Consider the following 13,159-nt stretch of genomic DNA (forward strand, 5'->3'; position numbering starts at 1 on the left):
TAAACAAAAGATAATAAGAATAAAGTTACAAGGATTGTAGTACTGTGTATACATAGCAGTGTAGTTCTGTACAGTTGATGAGATGAGGTACAAGCATTCTCCTAACTTCTCCTCCAAACCAACCGCTCTTGTAAGCATGCCGGTTTTGTTGCTAATGATTGTCCGCTTGTTTTTTCTCTCCCTGGTGTCATGTCTCTAGTGTGTTTGTATAAGATCTTACAGGGGAGAATTTGCAAACTTTATTTTATGGCTGCTTACATCACCATTCTAGAATAACACATTGCTCGTGAAAATCCTGAGACTTCCATATCAATGTTTGCTTAGCCTTAAAGAACAGGGCTGGTGCTCTTTAGAAGGGTCTTCCCAGGGACTGAGTCTGTCTGATTTGCCTGGATTGTTCTCGTAACTTTGTGTACATATGAAGAAGACAATGTTCTAGTTCCATGAGCTCTATTCTTGCAAGGTAGCCATACAGCACAAATGTGAAAAATATTGGATTAATGCGTACTGTTACTACTTAAGTTGGCCAGCTCACAAAGAATTCATTTCCATAGAGGAAAAAATTATGGTTGTATAATTTGTGGATAGGTTTTGGAAACCAGGTGTCCTGAGGTTTTTCCCATCTCAGATCTTCTGTGTGATCTTGGACAAATTACCCTTTTGTCTGTACCTATATGTAAGAATAACAATGTCTTAATTAGTCTATTGCTTGGAAAATTACAGATGGGTAGGGGGAAAACAGTGTGACTGAATTACATTATATGGCCTGACATCACTTTCAGATTTTCAGCAAAGATGGTATCAGTGAAGGGAATGAGATACCAGTTTACCAGTGTAAATACTCTAGAACATGTTGGGGGAAAAAAATAGGTAAAGAATAATCAAAACTGCTGACAGCTGCCTACAGTTGGCTATAAAGCTTTGAGACTGAATGACTTATTTCAGCTGCATAATCTTTCATCTGACAAGATCTGTATGTTTGGGTACATTGCCTGTTCTACTTTGGTGCTAAAAGGCCAAAAACTTCACTGCTGTCATTATATTTAAAATGCCTTTTTCAGTATGTGTTGATAAAGTTTGGAGTCAAAGTGTAGTAAAGACATGAAAAACAAACAAAAAAAAACAAAACAAAAGAATTTTTAGCTGTTGGCATGTTTCTCTGCTAGCAGCAGAAGTAAATATAATATAACATAACTTTGTAATATAACATCCCTGATATGCTATTTCCTGGATCAGCTTGGTCCAGTCTTTCCAGTGGAAAAGGCTGAGGCTAGGTGCTATTTGGCCACCTCTTGCCAATTAATCATGAAGAAAATGTATAGCATCCTTATGAGTGGTATATAGAACAGAGTATAACTGAAAAAATTTTCCCCAGGTATTGGCTGGGAAGCCATCACTGCATTTTTATTTTATTTTTTTTTTTAATCCATGAGCTGAGACTATTCATTCCTGTAGATTTATAGATGCATGTGGCTCTCTTACGGTGTAGAATTTGGCTTGCAATGCTGTGTGGGGTAAAAAGTTCCTTTACACACTTTGATTATTCAAGAATCAAAAAGACTGTGACTCAAGTCACATGAGACACTCATTAATCAAAACAAAGAGGTCCTGTAATTAAATTAGTAGAGGTTCAGTGCTGAGTCCAATTTAATAATTTTGCCTTCTGCAGACAGACCCAAGGACATCAACAGGATGCATGTGCTTCTTAGATAGGTCATGCTTATGTGTACAATGGCATGCAGATGCCTTTTGCATGCCTGAAGTGCAATTCCACACAGGAAATCTTTATGAACCAGTGTTTCTCGATAAAATTAAGTAGGCAGATTTCCAGATGCACTTTTACTGGAGGCTTAGAAAGAGCAAGAACATGCGTGCGCTGTTGTTTTCTGTGATTTTTTTTTTACGCTGTGCTTAACTGCATATGTTTATTTTACTTGAATGATGGTAATTTCAAGTAATATTGATCGTTGGAATGTGCCACCATTCAGTACACTATATAAGGATGCAAACTGAACTTAGAGTCAATCATCATACCGCATTTCATTTTTGTTGATGTTATGTAAAACTGAAGTGTAGACTTTGAGTAAATATGTATAATGTCACTGCTCAGAAATTACTGACCTTGTCATCTTTAAGCTTTAATTATCAGTTTGACTTCTGTCTTATCAATTACAAAATGAAAATTGTGTCTATATACAGAAATAGTCTTTAATATGTTGGTTGCTTTTTTCCCTCCCCAATTTAAGATTAAAATATAGTGTTTGTACAGTATTTAGGTCAAACTAGATGCTGGAAATTCTGTCTTTAACCACACTATTTTGATTTTTCTTTTACAGAAAATTGAAAGTCTCAAAGAAACAACCAGTGTAAGTTTCTTTAATTTTTATATCTATTATATATAGATACTGAAATTAACCTTATTTTCTTGGGAAAGTTTCTAAAGCTTTTTACAGAAAAGTGGGAATCCATATGAGGTCCAACAGTGTGATGGCAGAGGCAGCCTGGTTCTGGTGCTGTATTCAGATTTATGTCTAGCACCTTAGAATCATAAAATCATAGAACAGTTGAAGTTGGAAGGGACCTCTGAAAGTCTGTAGTCCAACCCCATGCTCAGAGCACAGTCAGCTAGAGCAGGTTGCCCAGGACCAAATCTAGCTGAGTTTTGAGTAACTCCAAGGATGGAGGCTCTACAACCTCTCCGGGCAACCTGTTCCAGTGTTTGATCATCCATAGAGTAAAGAAGTGTTTTCTTATGTTTAAGGTGAATTTCCTGTATTTCAGTTTGTGGCCATTGCCTGTTGTCTTGTCACTGGGCACCACTGAGATGAGTCCAGCTCTGTCGTCTTTACACCCTGCCATCCCAATCAGATATTGATGCCCATTGATAAGGTCTCCCCTGAGCCTTTTCTTCTCCAGATTAAACAATCCCAGCTCTCTCAGCCTCTCTTCACATGACAGTTTACCTGCTTCCAGTGCTCTGAAAGTTTGAAGCTGACCTCCATTTCACACTGACAACCTGTGTTGTTTGTGGCTTTTGGAAACTTCAGTTTTCTACTGCTATGCTTTTGTCTCTGGAAAAAAAAAAAGGGGAAGGGAAAGTAGGGGTTCTACAGAAGTGAGTGTCCATTTAGTTCTCACCCAGTATTTCAGTTAATATTGTGTAACTAATAAAAACCTGTAAATACAAAATATTATAGGATAGTAATACAAGTTGTTTTTTTTTCCCTGTTATTTTTGTTTTCCTAGAGCATGGTAGAATCAATAAAACACTGCATTGTGCTGCTACAGATTGCTAAAGTAAGTACACTAAAAACTATTTTGAATTCTAATTATACAGCATTAATCTGTGTGAAAACAATTGAAATCTAAAAGTGCCTCCTATATGATCTAGGAGATATATATATATATATATAAAAAAAAAATTGGTATAAGTTGGTTTATGCTACTATTTTAATGAAGTTCCTGAAATACTGAGTTCCATAGCAGACAGTCCTGTTAATGTTCGTGGTAACAGTTGTGTTGATGAGAAAGCTTTTCTTTTGAAATAAACTTTCTTTTGCAGAGTTTGCTATTAGACTGAATAAGAACTTCAACAAACGTAAGGGTGACAGAACAGAAACTTAACAAAACTCTTCTTTTTGTTTCATTTAAGAATGTGACTAACATAAATAGAAAAAGGGAAAATTGTGATGTTAACAATCTTAAACTGGTTTGGCAAGGTTTTTAATAGGTCTGAAGTTCATGATGATCTTGAAGTACGAATTGTATTATTTGAGAATGCAGTATGGGTAATGCGCTTATGCTTTTCACTTACATGTTTTGTTGCTTTTTAAAATTTAGTGAGATTTGGATTTTTTTTGTCAAGTTCTGCTCTTACAGGCCTTCACGTACTGTATTTAGGATATGTTAATTATGGACCGCTGATTTATATCTTGCGACCGAAGTGAAGGAAGACAGTGTTTTGCGAAGAAATTAATTTATGGTCATTTCAGAATTTAAGGCTGAATTTAATCAGAACACATTCTGATTTATTCAGAAATAGGCATAAGCTCTTCAATTTTTTTTTTCTGTAGTCTAGATCAACTTTTTTTTGTAGCTTTCAAATACAATACTGCTGTTTGTCTTCATTCTAGATGCCAGATACATTGTACAAAATTTTGAGGCCAGTGAAAATTGAAGTATTTAGAACCTTGCAGGATCAGAAGTCATTCACTAAAAGGATCAGTGCATATTTTGTGAAATTCAAATTCATATCAGTAGCTTTAAAATTCTGAAGAAAAGGTTTGTTAGTTAACAGGTTTATACAAAACCAAAAATATTTTACAAGTAGTGGGGTACATTGAAATATTTTTGTGCCACGTGAATCTAGAGCTAGAACAGTCTGTCTTTAACATATAGTGATACTATTTGAATCCTTCGCTGTAGTGATAGCAAGAAAAGCCTTGTCAGCACTTAATAATTTGCTGTTATTTAGTACTGGGTATATTTAGAATTGTTTTAGTACAGTGAAACCAGTAGACTATATGTCATTCTTTGGGGATTTTGTGGAGTCCGTTGTAGATAGATTAGATGGCAGTATGCTAGTTTTCTTACACAGCTATATGTGACTTGCTGTATTACGGTAGCTGTTGGAGAAACTGTGTGCAACAAATGACTTGCTCGTTTTTTGTTAATTACTATATAAATGTATTTAATAGTTGTTATTTTCACAGAGGTTTAATCCCTATGAAATTTTGCTCTTTTTTAAAAAGCTTTGCTATGCAATTAGCAAATCTGAAAGAGCAGAATTATAATCTGCTTTTCAGGTTCTTGATCAAAGCTCGTAATAGGTGGCTGAGTTAGCTTTCTTGTTTCTATTGAGTATCAAATTCCATTTCTGCTATGGGTAAGTTTATTGGGGGCTAGATAAATATGATTGCTTATCTTGCATTGATGCAAGCATATTTTGAAGTTGGTTAGGTGGTTTGCTGATAATGGACAAAACTGAACTTGTAGTGGCAGTTTCAGTCATTTTTGATTAGGTTCAGTGTTTTACTGCTCCAACTACCACATAAGCATAAAGGTAGGTGGAATTTGGGTCCCCCAAAGATGCTAAGACGTGCTTTCTGTTACACTAAGTCAGACCTTGAAGTCCTCCTTTCAGTATCAGTAAAAATTAACCCGTGTAAATAGATGGGTTTATCCATTGGGGAGCAGGGTTTTTTTGTTTGGTGGTGGTTTTTTTGGTGTTTTTTTGTTTTTGTTTGGTTTTTTTGCTAAACCATATCTAAAACTCTTGTAGAGCTATTGAAGATAAGGTGGTTTAAATGAGTAGTTTATGCATAGCTAATTGGAAGAAGTTGATCCACATATAGTGAAAAATACCCTCTATAAAACTTCCTGCTATTTTAATGACCTTTTACTCTGCTTCATCTCTTTGTCTTCTTCCTCTCTCTCTATCTTAGGCAACTATACTTGTTGACTACATGGCACTTCTGTTCCCCTCCCACCCCCTGCCCCCTTTTCCATAAACTGTGTTGGTATCCTGATTTCTCACTACTGTAGGAAATTAAGAATACAGTTTTTTTGGTTTGTTTTTACACTCTGTAAGTTGCATGTGTATGAAGCATTATATACATAAAAATGTATTGTGTCTGACTGATAGCTTTCTGTTCTCCAGTATAGAACCTTTTAAGATTCTGCAAGTTTTTTTTCCAAAAAATGTGAGGCAAGTATGGCTGCTGACTTACACTGCTGAAAATAAATCATGTTAACACCACCCCTGCCCCCCATTTTTACTTCTACAGTGTCTTTCTCATTAGGATACAGACTTCACAATTACCTTTTGGTTGTTTGCATACCTTGAAAATTGTTATCACTTCTCTATATACTCAGAACATATCTCTGTTTCACACAGTCACTTATTATTCAGATGATTTTGGTACATTGAGGCAAACCTGGTTTTTTTGGTGGCTTTGGGGTTTTGGCTTTTTTTTGTTTTATTTTAACTGTGTGTTAAGTTGAGCTGTTTTGTGGGCTCTTAAAACAACCTGCCTTAGGACTTGGACAGTTAAATTTTCATTAAACTTACTGGTAAATCATGTGTGTAAATCATGCTACTTGTACTTGAGGTGACCCCAAGGCATTTTCAAAATAATGAAGTAAATACCAGCTAAATAGGAATATGTTATAATACATAAATTGCTTATCAAAAAGCAATCAAAATAAACTAAGTGGGATGGGTAGGTGGAGCATTTGGCTTGTGTTGTCCCCTTTGCATGTATGGCAGTTGAAGATGTCCAGCTTTGCTGATGTGTGTGTTGTGAAATATATGTCATGGTCTGTCAGTGAGCTGGTAAACTACAGTCTTAGAAATATATATATTATGTTTTATGAAGTAGCTTTTATAATTTAGATATTTAGTTTTGCATCTTTGCCTTTCCTTTTTCATGCCATCATTTCTGGTCAATCTTGCCTACCTAGTTTTGCAGCATTTCTGCCTTCCTTACCTCATCAACATGCCACATTGCTGATTGTACATTACTGAGATAGGATAGCAAGCTTCAGTACAAATGCAGCACCTTTATGCTTAGGTCTTAGAGATGATAGCATAACATGGAAATTTTGTATGTTGGGGGAAAAAAAAATATTTGGACTCCAGTGTTACTCCTCCTTCTTTGTTTGTAAGTTTGCAACCCAATGGAACTCATTACCCTTAATGTCGTTTTTGTCATGGAAAGCCTTGCTTAAGAAATGTCAACTAGCAGACATGAAATTTAAGCAGCCTATTGCCAACTATATAAGCTAAGGAAGAATGTATAAAGTATCAAAACATAAGTATGTGCCAACATTTCTTAATACTATTTACAGCTTTATTTTTTTTTTTTTTTTTTTTTTATGTTCTGGAACTTTAACAACTGGAAATCTGGGGAAATACTCTGCGGACAGGTCTTAAGGCTTCCACTGAACAAAGTTATGGGTTGATATACTGGTAATATGAACTTTGCAGCAGAAGTGAAGAGATTTGGCTTAGTGTTCAGTAAAATTTATACTGTTGCTGGTACAGTGTTAAAACTATGCTAACTGTAGATTGGCATTAACTTGTCTGTTGTTAATGTAATTTCCCCTGATGATGGTTTTATTCCATGCATTGCCTGCTCTTTCTCATAATGCTTCTAGGCAAAACCCCCAAAATCCTAGATTGTAAATAATCTAAAAACATTTTAAAATCTAGTGGATACCAAGCAGCAGAAGTTAAAAACATTTAACTTATAAAGGCACTTCTGCCTCTCAAAAGCAAAAAGTGCTTTAGAAAACTTGACTTGTATGCTAATTGCAGTTCTTCAGAAACTGAGAACTTTGTGTCTTTTGGTTTTCAGGGACTTATTGGTGCTGCAGACAATGTTTTGGGGGGCTCTTAACTATTTGGGAAGGACCTACACTGTAAAGCTTAACTGTATTCTGCAGTGCAGAAAGGATATTTTAAAAATTGTTCAAATTTGTCTGGACAGATCCTTGGAAAACTCTAATCTTCAGAGGTGCAGTGACTATGTATAGAATTGTTTCTTCTAAGTTTAGTTACTGTATCACATGATGAGGAACATTTTATGGCTGAAAATGTAAACATTCCTGAGAGAAACTTGCTGTTCTCGCTTAACACAGAACTGATAAGTCGTACAAGATTGTTATGTTGATAATTTTAACGTTTTTTCCTTAAGGACCAAAATAATGAGGAGAAGCACGCAGATGGACTTATAGTAAGTTTAAATCTAATCTTTATCTCCCTTTATTTCTGCAGAACATGTGAGCAGAGACCTGAATTTCCACTCATTTTGCAACATACTTCTTCTTTTCTCTAATTTACTGCTTCAACTGTCTTGTTAAAATTACTGTTGAGTCATTAGCTCCTGAGGGCTAACACCCTTGCCTTTAGAAAATACAGTGATCAGTTTTATACTGAGTGTCTTAAATGGCAGTGTTACGACTGAACACTTAGATAAAAATCTGCCATGTGAACAGATGAAAGGGAAATTATTGGGATAGAAATAGTTTTGTGTTGCATCTGAAGTATCTTTATGTATGAAATAGATCAGCTATCTGTGTGCTTCAAGTAGTTTCTTTTCTACAGTGCTGCTCATTTGACACAAAGTTGTATTATGCCTGTTTAAGCAGTGTTTCTTCTTTAATATAACTTCTGCATTTTTAATGTAACTTCTGTCATCTTTGGTTTCAGTCACGTGTGACTTCTCTTTCTTTGTTCTCTTTTTGTCACTTGAGTACATTTCAGATACTTTTAATAGGAGATTGGTTTCAGTAAAACATAACTCTAAAAATCATAGTTTGTTTTCATTACAGCTGACAATTCCCAAGCTTGCTTTGTCTTTCCATTATGTACAGCTTTAGCAGTATGATTTTTCTGGTATGAACTTTGGAGTAAAGATGCACATACAGATTTTGGTTTCATGCTTATTGTAAATAAGATAAATGATTACCCCATGGAGAGTCACGTAATTCAGGTCTTAGTGTACTGGAATAGGTTCTGTTGCATGCCCTGGAAAAGAGAGATTATGCAGCTAGACACTACCACCGGCAGAGGGGTATGCACATTAGATATGCAACTCAGAAATTGCTTATAGATATTACAACTTACTAAAGTCTGAATTTGATTAGCCACTATTCTAATTGTCTGTGGGATGGCTTATGCTGGGGAGGAAAAAAAAAGTATTTCTGTAAGAATATATTAACTGATGCATCAGTGATTGTGAAGACTGAAATTTTGATGCTATTGAGGTCAACATTAGCTTGGGCTAAAGGTCAGGATTTCACTTTAAACTTAGGCAGGAATATGATCAAAGTTTGATACCATGGTGGGATGACAGTCTTGTTTCTGCGTGGTTGTTTTTAAGTTGTTATTAAACTCAGAGTAGGAAACTTTCAGGTCTGCCTTCACCTGTTTCTAAACCACGAAGGCAAACCCCAAAATACCTAACAAGAAACTCCAGTTCATGTTCCGATGTGGAGAATTGTTTAAGGATAAGGTTACAAGCCTGCATACAAAATCAGTTACTTCCCCCCCCCCTTATCACACCAGTGTTCTGTATCATATATATTACTAGTTTCCCTAAAAACCAGGGGAGATAGAGATAGCAAAAGCATCCTGTGTGTCATAGGACCATCTTGATTTTTAAGTTTAACTCTGAAAATTGGATCATGATTTTAAACTGTGAAATATGTGGGACAGGGACCTACCTGTGTTGCATGCATAATTGCACAAACAGTTGAAGTAATGTATAAGGGACGTTGATTTTATGCTGGAATACAGTGGAGTAACAGTATATGTACTGGATTATTTATTTGTATACTAGTTAGTAACACCAACAAAAATGTAGAAAGCAATTTTTATGCTTTTTTTTTTTAAACTTGAGATTTTTTTTAAACATAAACAGGGAATAATAGTTTTGTTTTCAATTAAATAAATCCTGTGCTATAAAAAAATAATAAAAATCTTTAATGCTTCACGGATTTTTTTTTTTTTTTTAATGTAGGATAAAGTTCAGAATTACAGTTAACCAGGAAAGGAGGCAAGAAAGAAGTCTTCCTTTTGTAGGAAAACGGGAGGAGGAAGGTTAAAATGACCCTGTTTCCCTCAGTCTGCATGCAAATAGAAATTAATAGACTAAAAGGAGGGAAGAACAGTGGGAGACTCTCTTCTGTTTTAAATATTGATCTAAAAAGAGGATAAAAATAAATGTACTGACTAAATTTAAAGGCAAAGCTTATGTACCCTTTTTAAAAGCAGAACTTTTTTTAAAGTAGAACTCGGTATTGTATGACGTTTCTGTGCTTGATATTCTTAAACTTAAGCACAGTAGCAAGATTTCCTAGCAAATTGAGGCAAAGATTTTCACAGTTCTGACATAGATCAATGGTTTTAAATTGCAAGATGTTTGGAAATGACTAAATTTAAAGGCAAAGCTTATGTACCCTTTTTAAAAGCAGAACTTTTTTTAAAGTAGAACTCGGTATTGTATGACGTTTCTGTGCTTGATATTCTTAAACTTAAGCACAGTAGCAAGATTTCCTAGCAAATTGAGGCAAAGATTTTCACAGTTCTGACATAGATCAATGGTTTTAAATTGCAAGATGTTTGGAAAAGGGTTTTATGTGCCTTTTATCCAATTAACAACCCAGAACAACGTAGAAGTTCTTGTTGTTGTATGTAAACATATATAACAAACAATGTGTAGATGTTAACAAAATTACAGGCCAGTGAAGCAAGGCAAAATCATGCTAGTTTGGATTAAAAGACATTGCAATTTAGATTTCCAAGAGGCTTGTTGTATAAAAGCCAAGAACATACACTGAAGTCAGTGACTTTTGTGAGTGTTGAGTTGAATTGGTGTGTCACTTTCAAAGTGCCCATGTTCATAAGTAGATTGAAATGTCCTCTACTGGAGACGCACTGAAAACTGTCAGCTTGCATTGGAAAGAGTTTTGGCAACAAAGCCACTTCATGGCTGTAAGCATGCTGATGATTCTTGTTTTAATTTATGGGTTGATTTACTATGGTCTGGACAAACTAATTTTTGGAAAAAAAAAAATGTTTTAAGATTACCTATCCTAATTTTTGCCAGATAATTTGCGTCTAACTTCCCACTCTTTGCATGCAATATTTATTAACTGACATTGGAAGGAATACCGGAAGCTAGAACTTGAAATAAGAATTCTTTATAGGACAATTCAAATCTGTAGCAAATTCAGTTTAGTGTAAAATCTCTGTAAAGAATTAAAGTATTACCACTTTGAAAGTATTTCTCATGTCTTCAACTGTCAATTTGTGTTTTACTTTCTCTCTCAGGAATTTGCTATCTTGCATTTGGGCATTTCTTATGCTCACAATGTTCTTGCTATCGATGCTTTATTATAATTTTTTTTTAATTGAGAAAAAATGTGCTTTTCTTTCTTTTGTCTCAGAGCACTATAAACCCGGTTGACGCAGTATATCAGCCCAGTCCTTTGGAACAGTCAGTGATCAGCACAATGCCTTCCCAAGCGGTTATACCTCCAGGTAGGGTGTACAGAAAGAACTTCAGTAGGAATATTCATGAGCAAAGCAGGATGCAACTGCAATCTAGATGGAGGGGCTGCATAATGGTGGATAGCTTCTGTGTCACATATGCAATACAGGTGCACACTGCACTTAGTGGTGCACACTCACTACAGTGGTGCAAAGGAAGGGAAAGGAGTGGGAGGCATGGAGCTTCCTCAGCCATCAGGCAAATCTGCCACTAGTTCTGTGGATAAGCTGATATATTTTACTTGCTCTAAGTTACTAGCTTGCATTTCTAATATACTTTATTAAAATAAATGAAACTATAATTTTCAGAAAAGATAGATGCTTTCTAGCTAAATAACTGCAATTTTTTAAAATGCCATCTTTGCTTAGTAATAAAAAAGAGCTAGATAACAGTGGCGGAAACATGTTTTTCTGTCTGAATGACTTCTATAGAAAAGGATTTCATTTTTGAAGGTGAGGTGAAATAATGTGGAATCTCCTTCCCAACAAAAGTATAATTCTCATATTTAAATGTGAATTTTGGGTTTAACATATCAAAATATCCCCTAGAACCTGCTCAGTTGTGCAAGTCAGAGCAGCGACCCTCATCTTTGCCAGTGGGACCTGTAGTAGCATCACTTGGAAATCAGACTCCAACACCAAATAGTACAGGTACAGTTCTATGTCACTGTCTTATTGAAGTACAAGAAACAAAATTTGAATATATATTGTCTGTAACCTAATGTAATTAGCTATTAAGACAACATTGTATTAGCCTACATCTTGCTTTTAATCAACACATATTTCAGTGTTGTGTTTAAAATCAATTATTCTCCTCTTTCTTCCACCCATGTATACATAATACATAGGAGTATTACCAGCTTGCTTTCTTGTCTCCATCATTGCAATCTTACAGTAATTGGCACAAGAACTTTGCAGTTAATACATCGTGTGTGGCCTTTGGGTTTTTTAATTTGTTGATTCCATCCTCTCCCCCTTAAATAATAGCATTCATTGGGCTTTTTAAAACTACAACAGATGCTTCGAAGCAAAAGTTGCTATAATATATATGAAGTTGCTATAATTATGTGTTTACAATTCCTATAATATTAAGGTTTTTTTAAAAACATAGCTACATACTTAACATATTTTTTATTATCTGTCTACATTGACTGTTACTTCCTGATCAGTTGTATTGATTATATTGTCCAATCATGCTAAAACTCTCTCAGTTCCCTCCCAAGTTTTTTTCTAAGCTTGTATGTAAATGATTTGTTGTTACTTTATCATTACCCTTCCCTCCCAGAACACTAATCCATGTGTTAAACAGTATTTGCCCCAATCTGAAAAATGAAGGATACAACTGCTGGCTTTTTCTCCTGCCAGAAAGTTCCTTTTTTTTTAGTCTTACTCTATGCATCTCATCTTCTAGTTAGTTTCTGATGATTGTTGTTTGTGTAAATACCTTAGCTTGCTTAATAACCTCTGTTGTGACTTAGGCTTCCACAAAAGATCTGTGTCAGTGTTAACCTGGTTTGTCTTTATTACTATGACTCTCTTGAAAAACAGCGAGTTAGTGGTGAGACTGGATTCATGTAATCCAATTTAGAAACTGTATTCATTAGATTTTGTGACAAATATATTTGTAGCTAAATTGGAAAAAGATGTTTGGGTAAGTAGAATACAAGTTGAGTGAAAACTGCCAGGCCCGATGCTTGCAATCAGCTGCATGAGGTTCAAATGGCAACCAAGTGACTACTGGTGTCTCCCAGGGGTTGATACCGAGTCCAATCCTGCTTAACATCTCAGATAACCAAGACATGGACCTTGCCAAACTGGGGAGAACAATGGATAGGACAGGGCTGCTATTCAGAGGGGCTGCGAACGGCTGGGGAAGTGGACTGACAAACCTCAGCAAGTTTGATGAAGGCGAATGCAAAGTCCTCCACCTACCTACGATGGGCATAGCCCTCAGCCTGCCCTGTTGCATGGGGTTATCTGCAGCTTGGCAGAAGAGGAGCCAGGGGTCCTGGTGAGCAACAAGTGGAACATGAGTCAGCAGCGTGCCCTTGTGGTGCTGAAGGTTTTGCTGTATACCAGGCTGGATTAGTGAGTGTGTAAAGT

The 13,159-nt window shown here is 35.7% G+C and overlaps 1 protein-coding gene across 2 annotated transcripts in view; it reads left to right on the forward strand.

Moving 5' to 3' along the window:
• Positions 1–13,159, forward strand: part of OSBPL9 (oxysterol binding protein like 9) — a 56,274-nt gene that overhangs the window by 32,662 nt on the left and 10,453 nt on the right. Inside the window, exons 6-10 of one of the 2 annotated variants that reach the window (XM_009287360.2) lie at positions 2,337–2,366; positions 3,247–3,297; positions 7,698–7,736; positions 10,954–11,047; positions 11,606–11,707. In XM_009287360.2, the coding sequence (XP_009285635.1) occupies positions 2,337–2,366; positions 3,247–3,297; positions 7,698–7,736; positions 10,954–11,047; positions 11,606–11,707 (316 nt within the window). The remainder of the gene's footprint in view (positions 1–2,336; positions 2,367–3,246; positions 3,298–7,697; positions 7,737–10,953; positions 11,048–11,605; positions 11,708–13,159) is intronic. The other variant, XM_009287361.2, reaches the window with a different exon arrangement.

The sequence above is a fragment of the Aptenodytes forsteri genome, unplaced genomic scaffold (genome assembly GCF_000699145.1).
Source record: "Aptenodytes forsteri isolate BGI_AS27 unplaced genomic scaffold, ASM69914v1 Scaffold119, whole genome shotgun sequence".
NCBI classification, from domain to species: Eukaryota; Metazoa; Chordata; class Aves; order Sphenisciformes; family Spheniscidae; genus Aptenodytes; species Aptenodytes forsteri.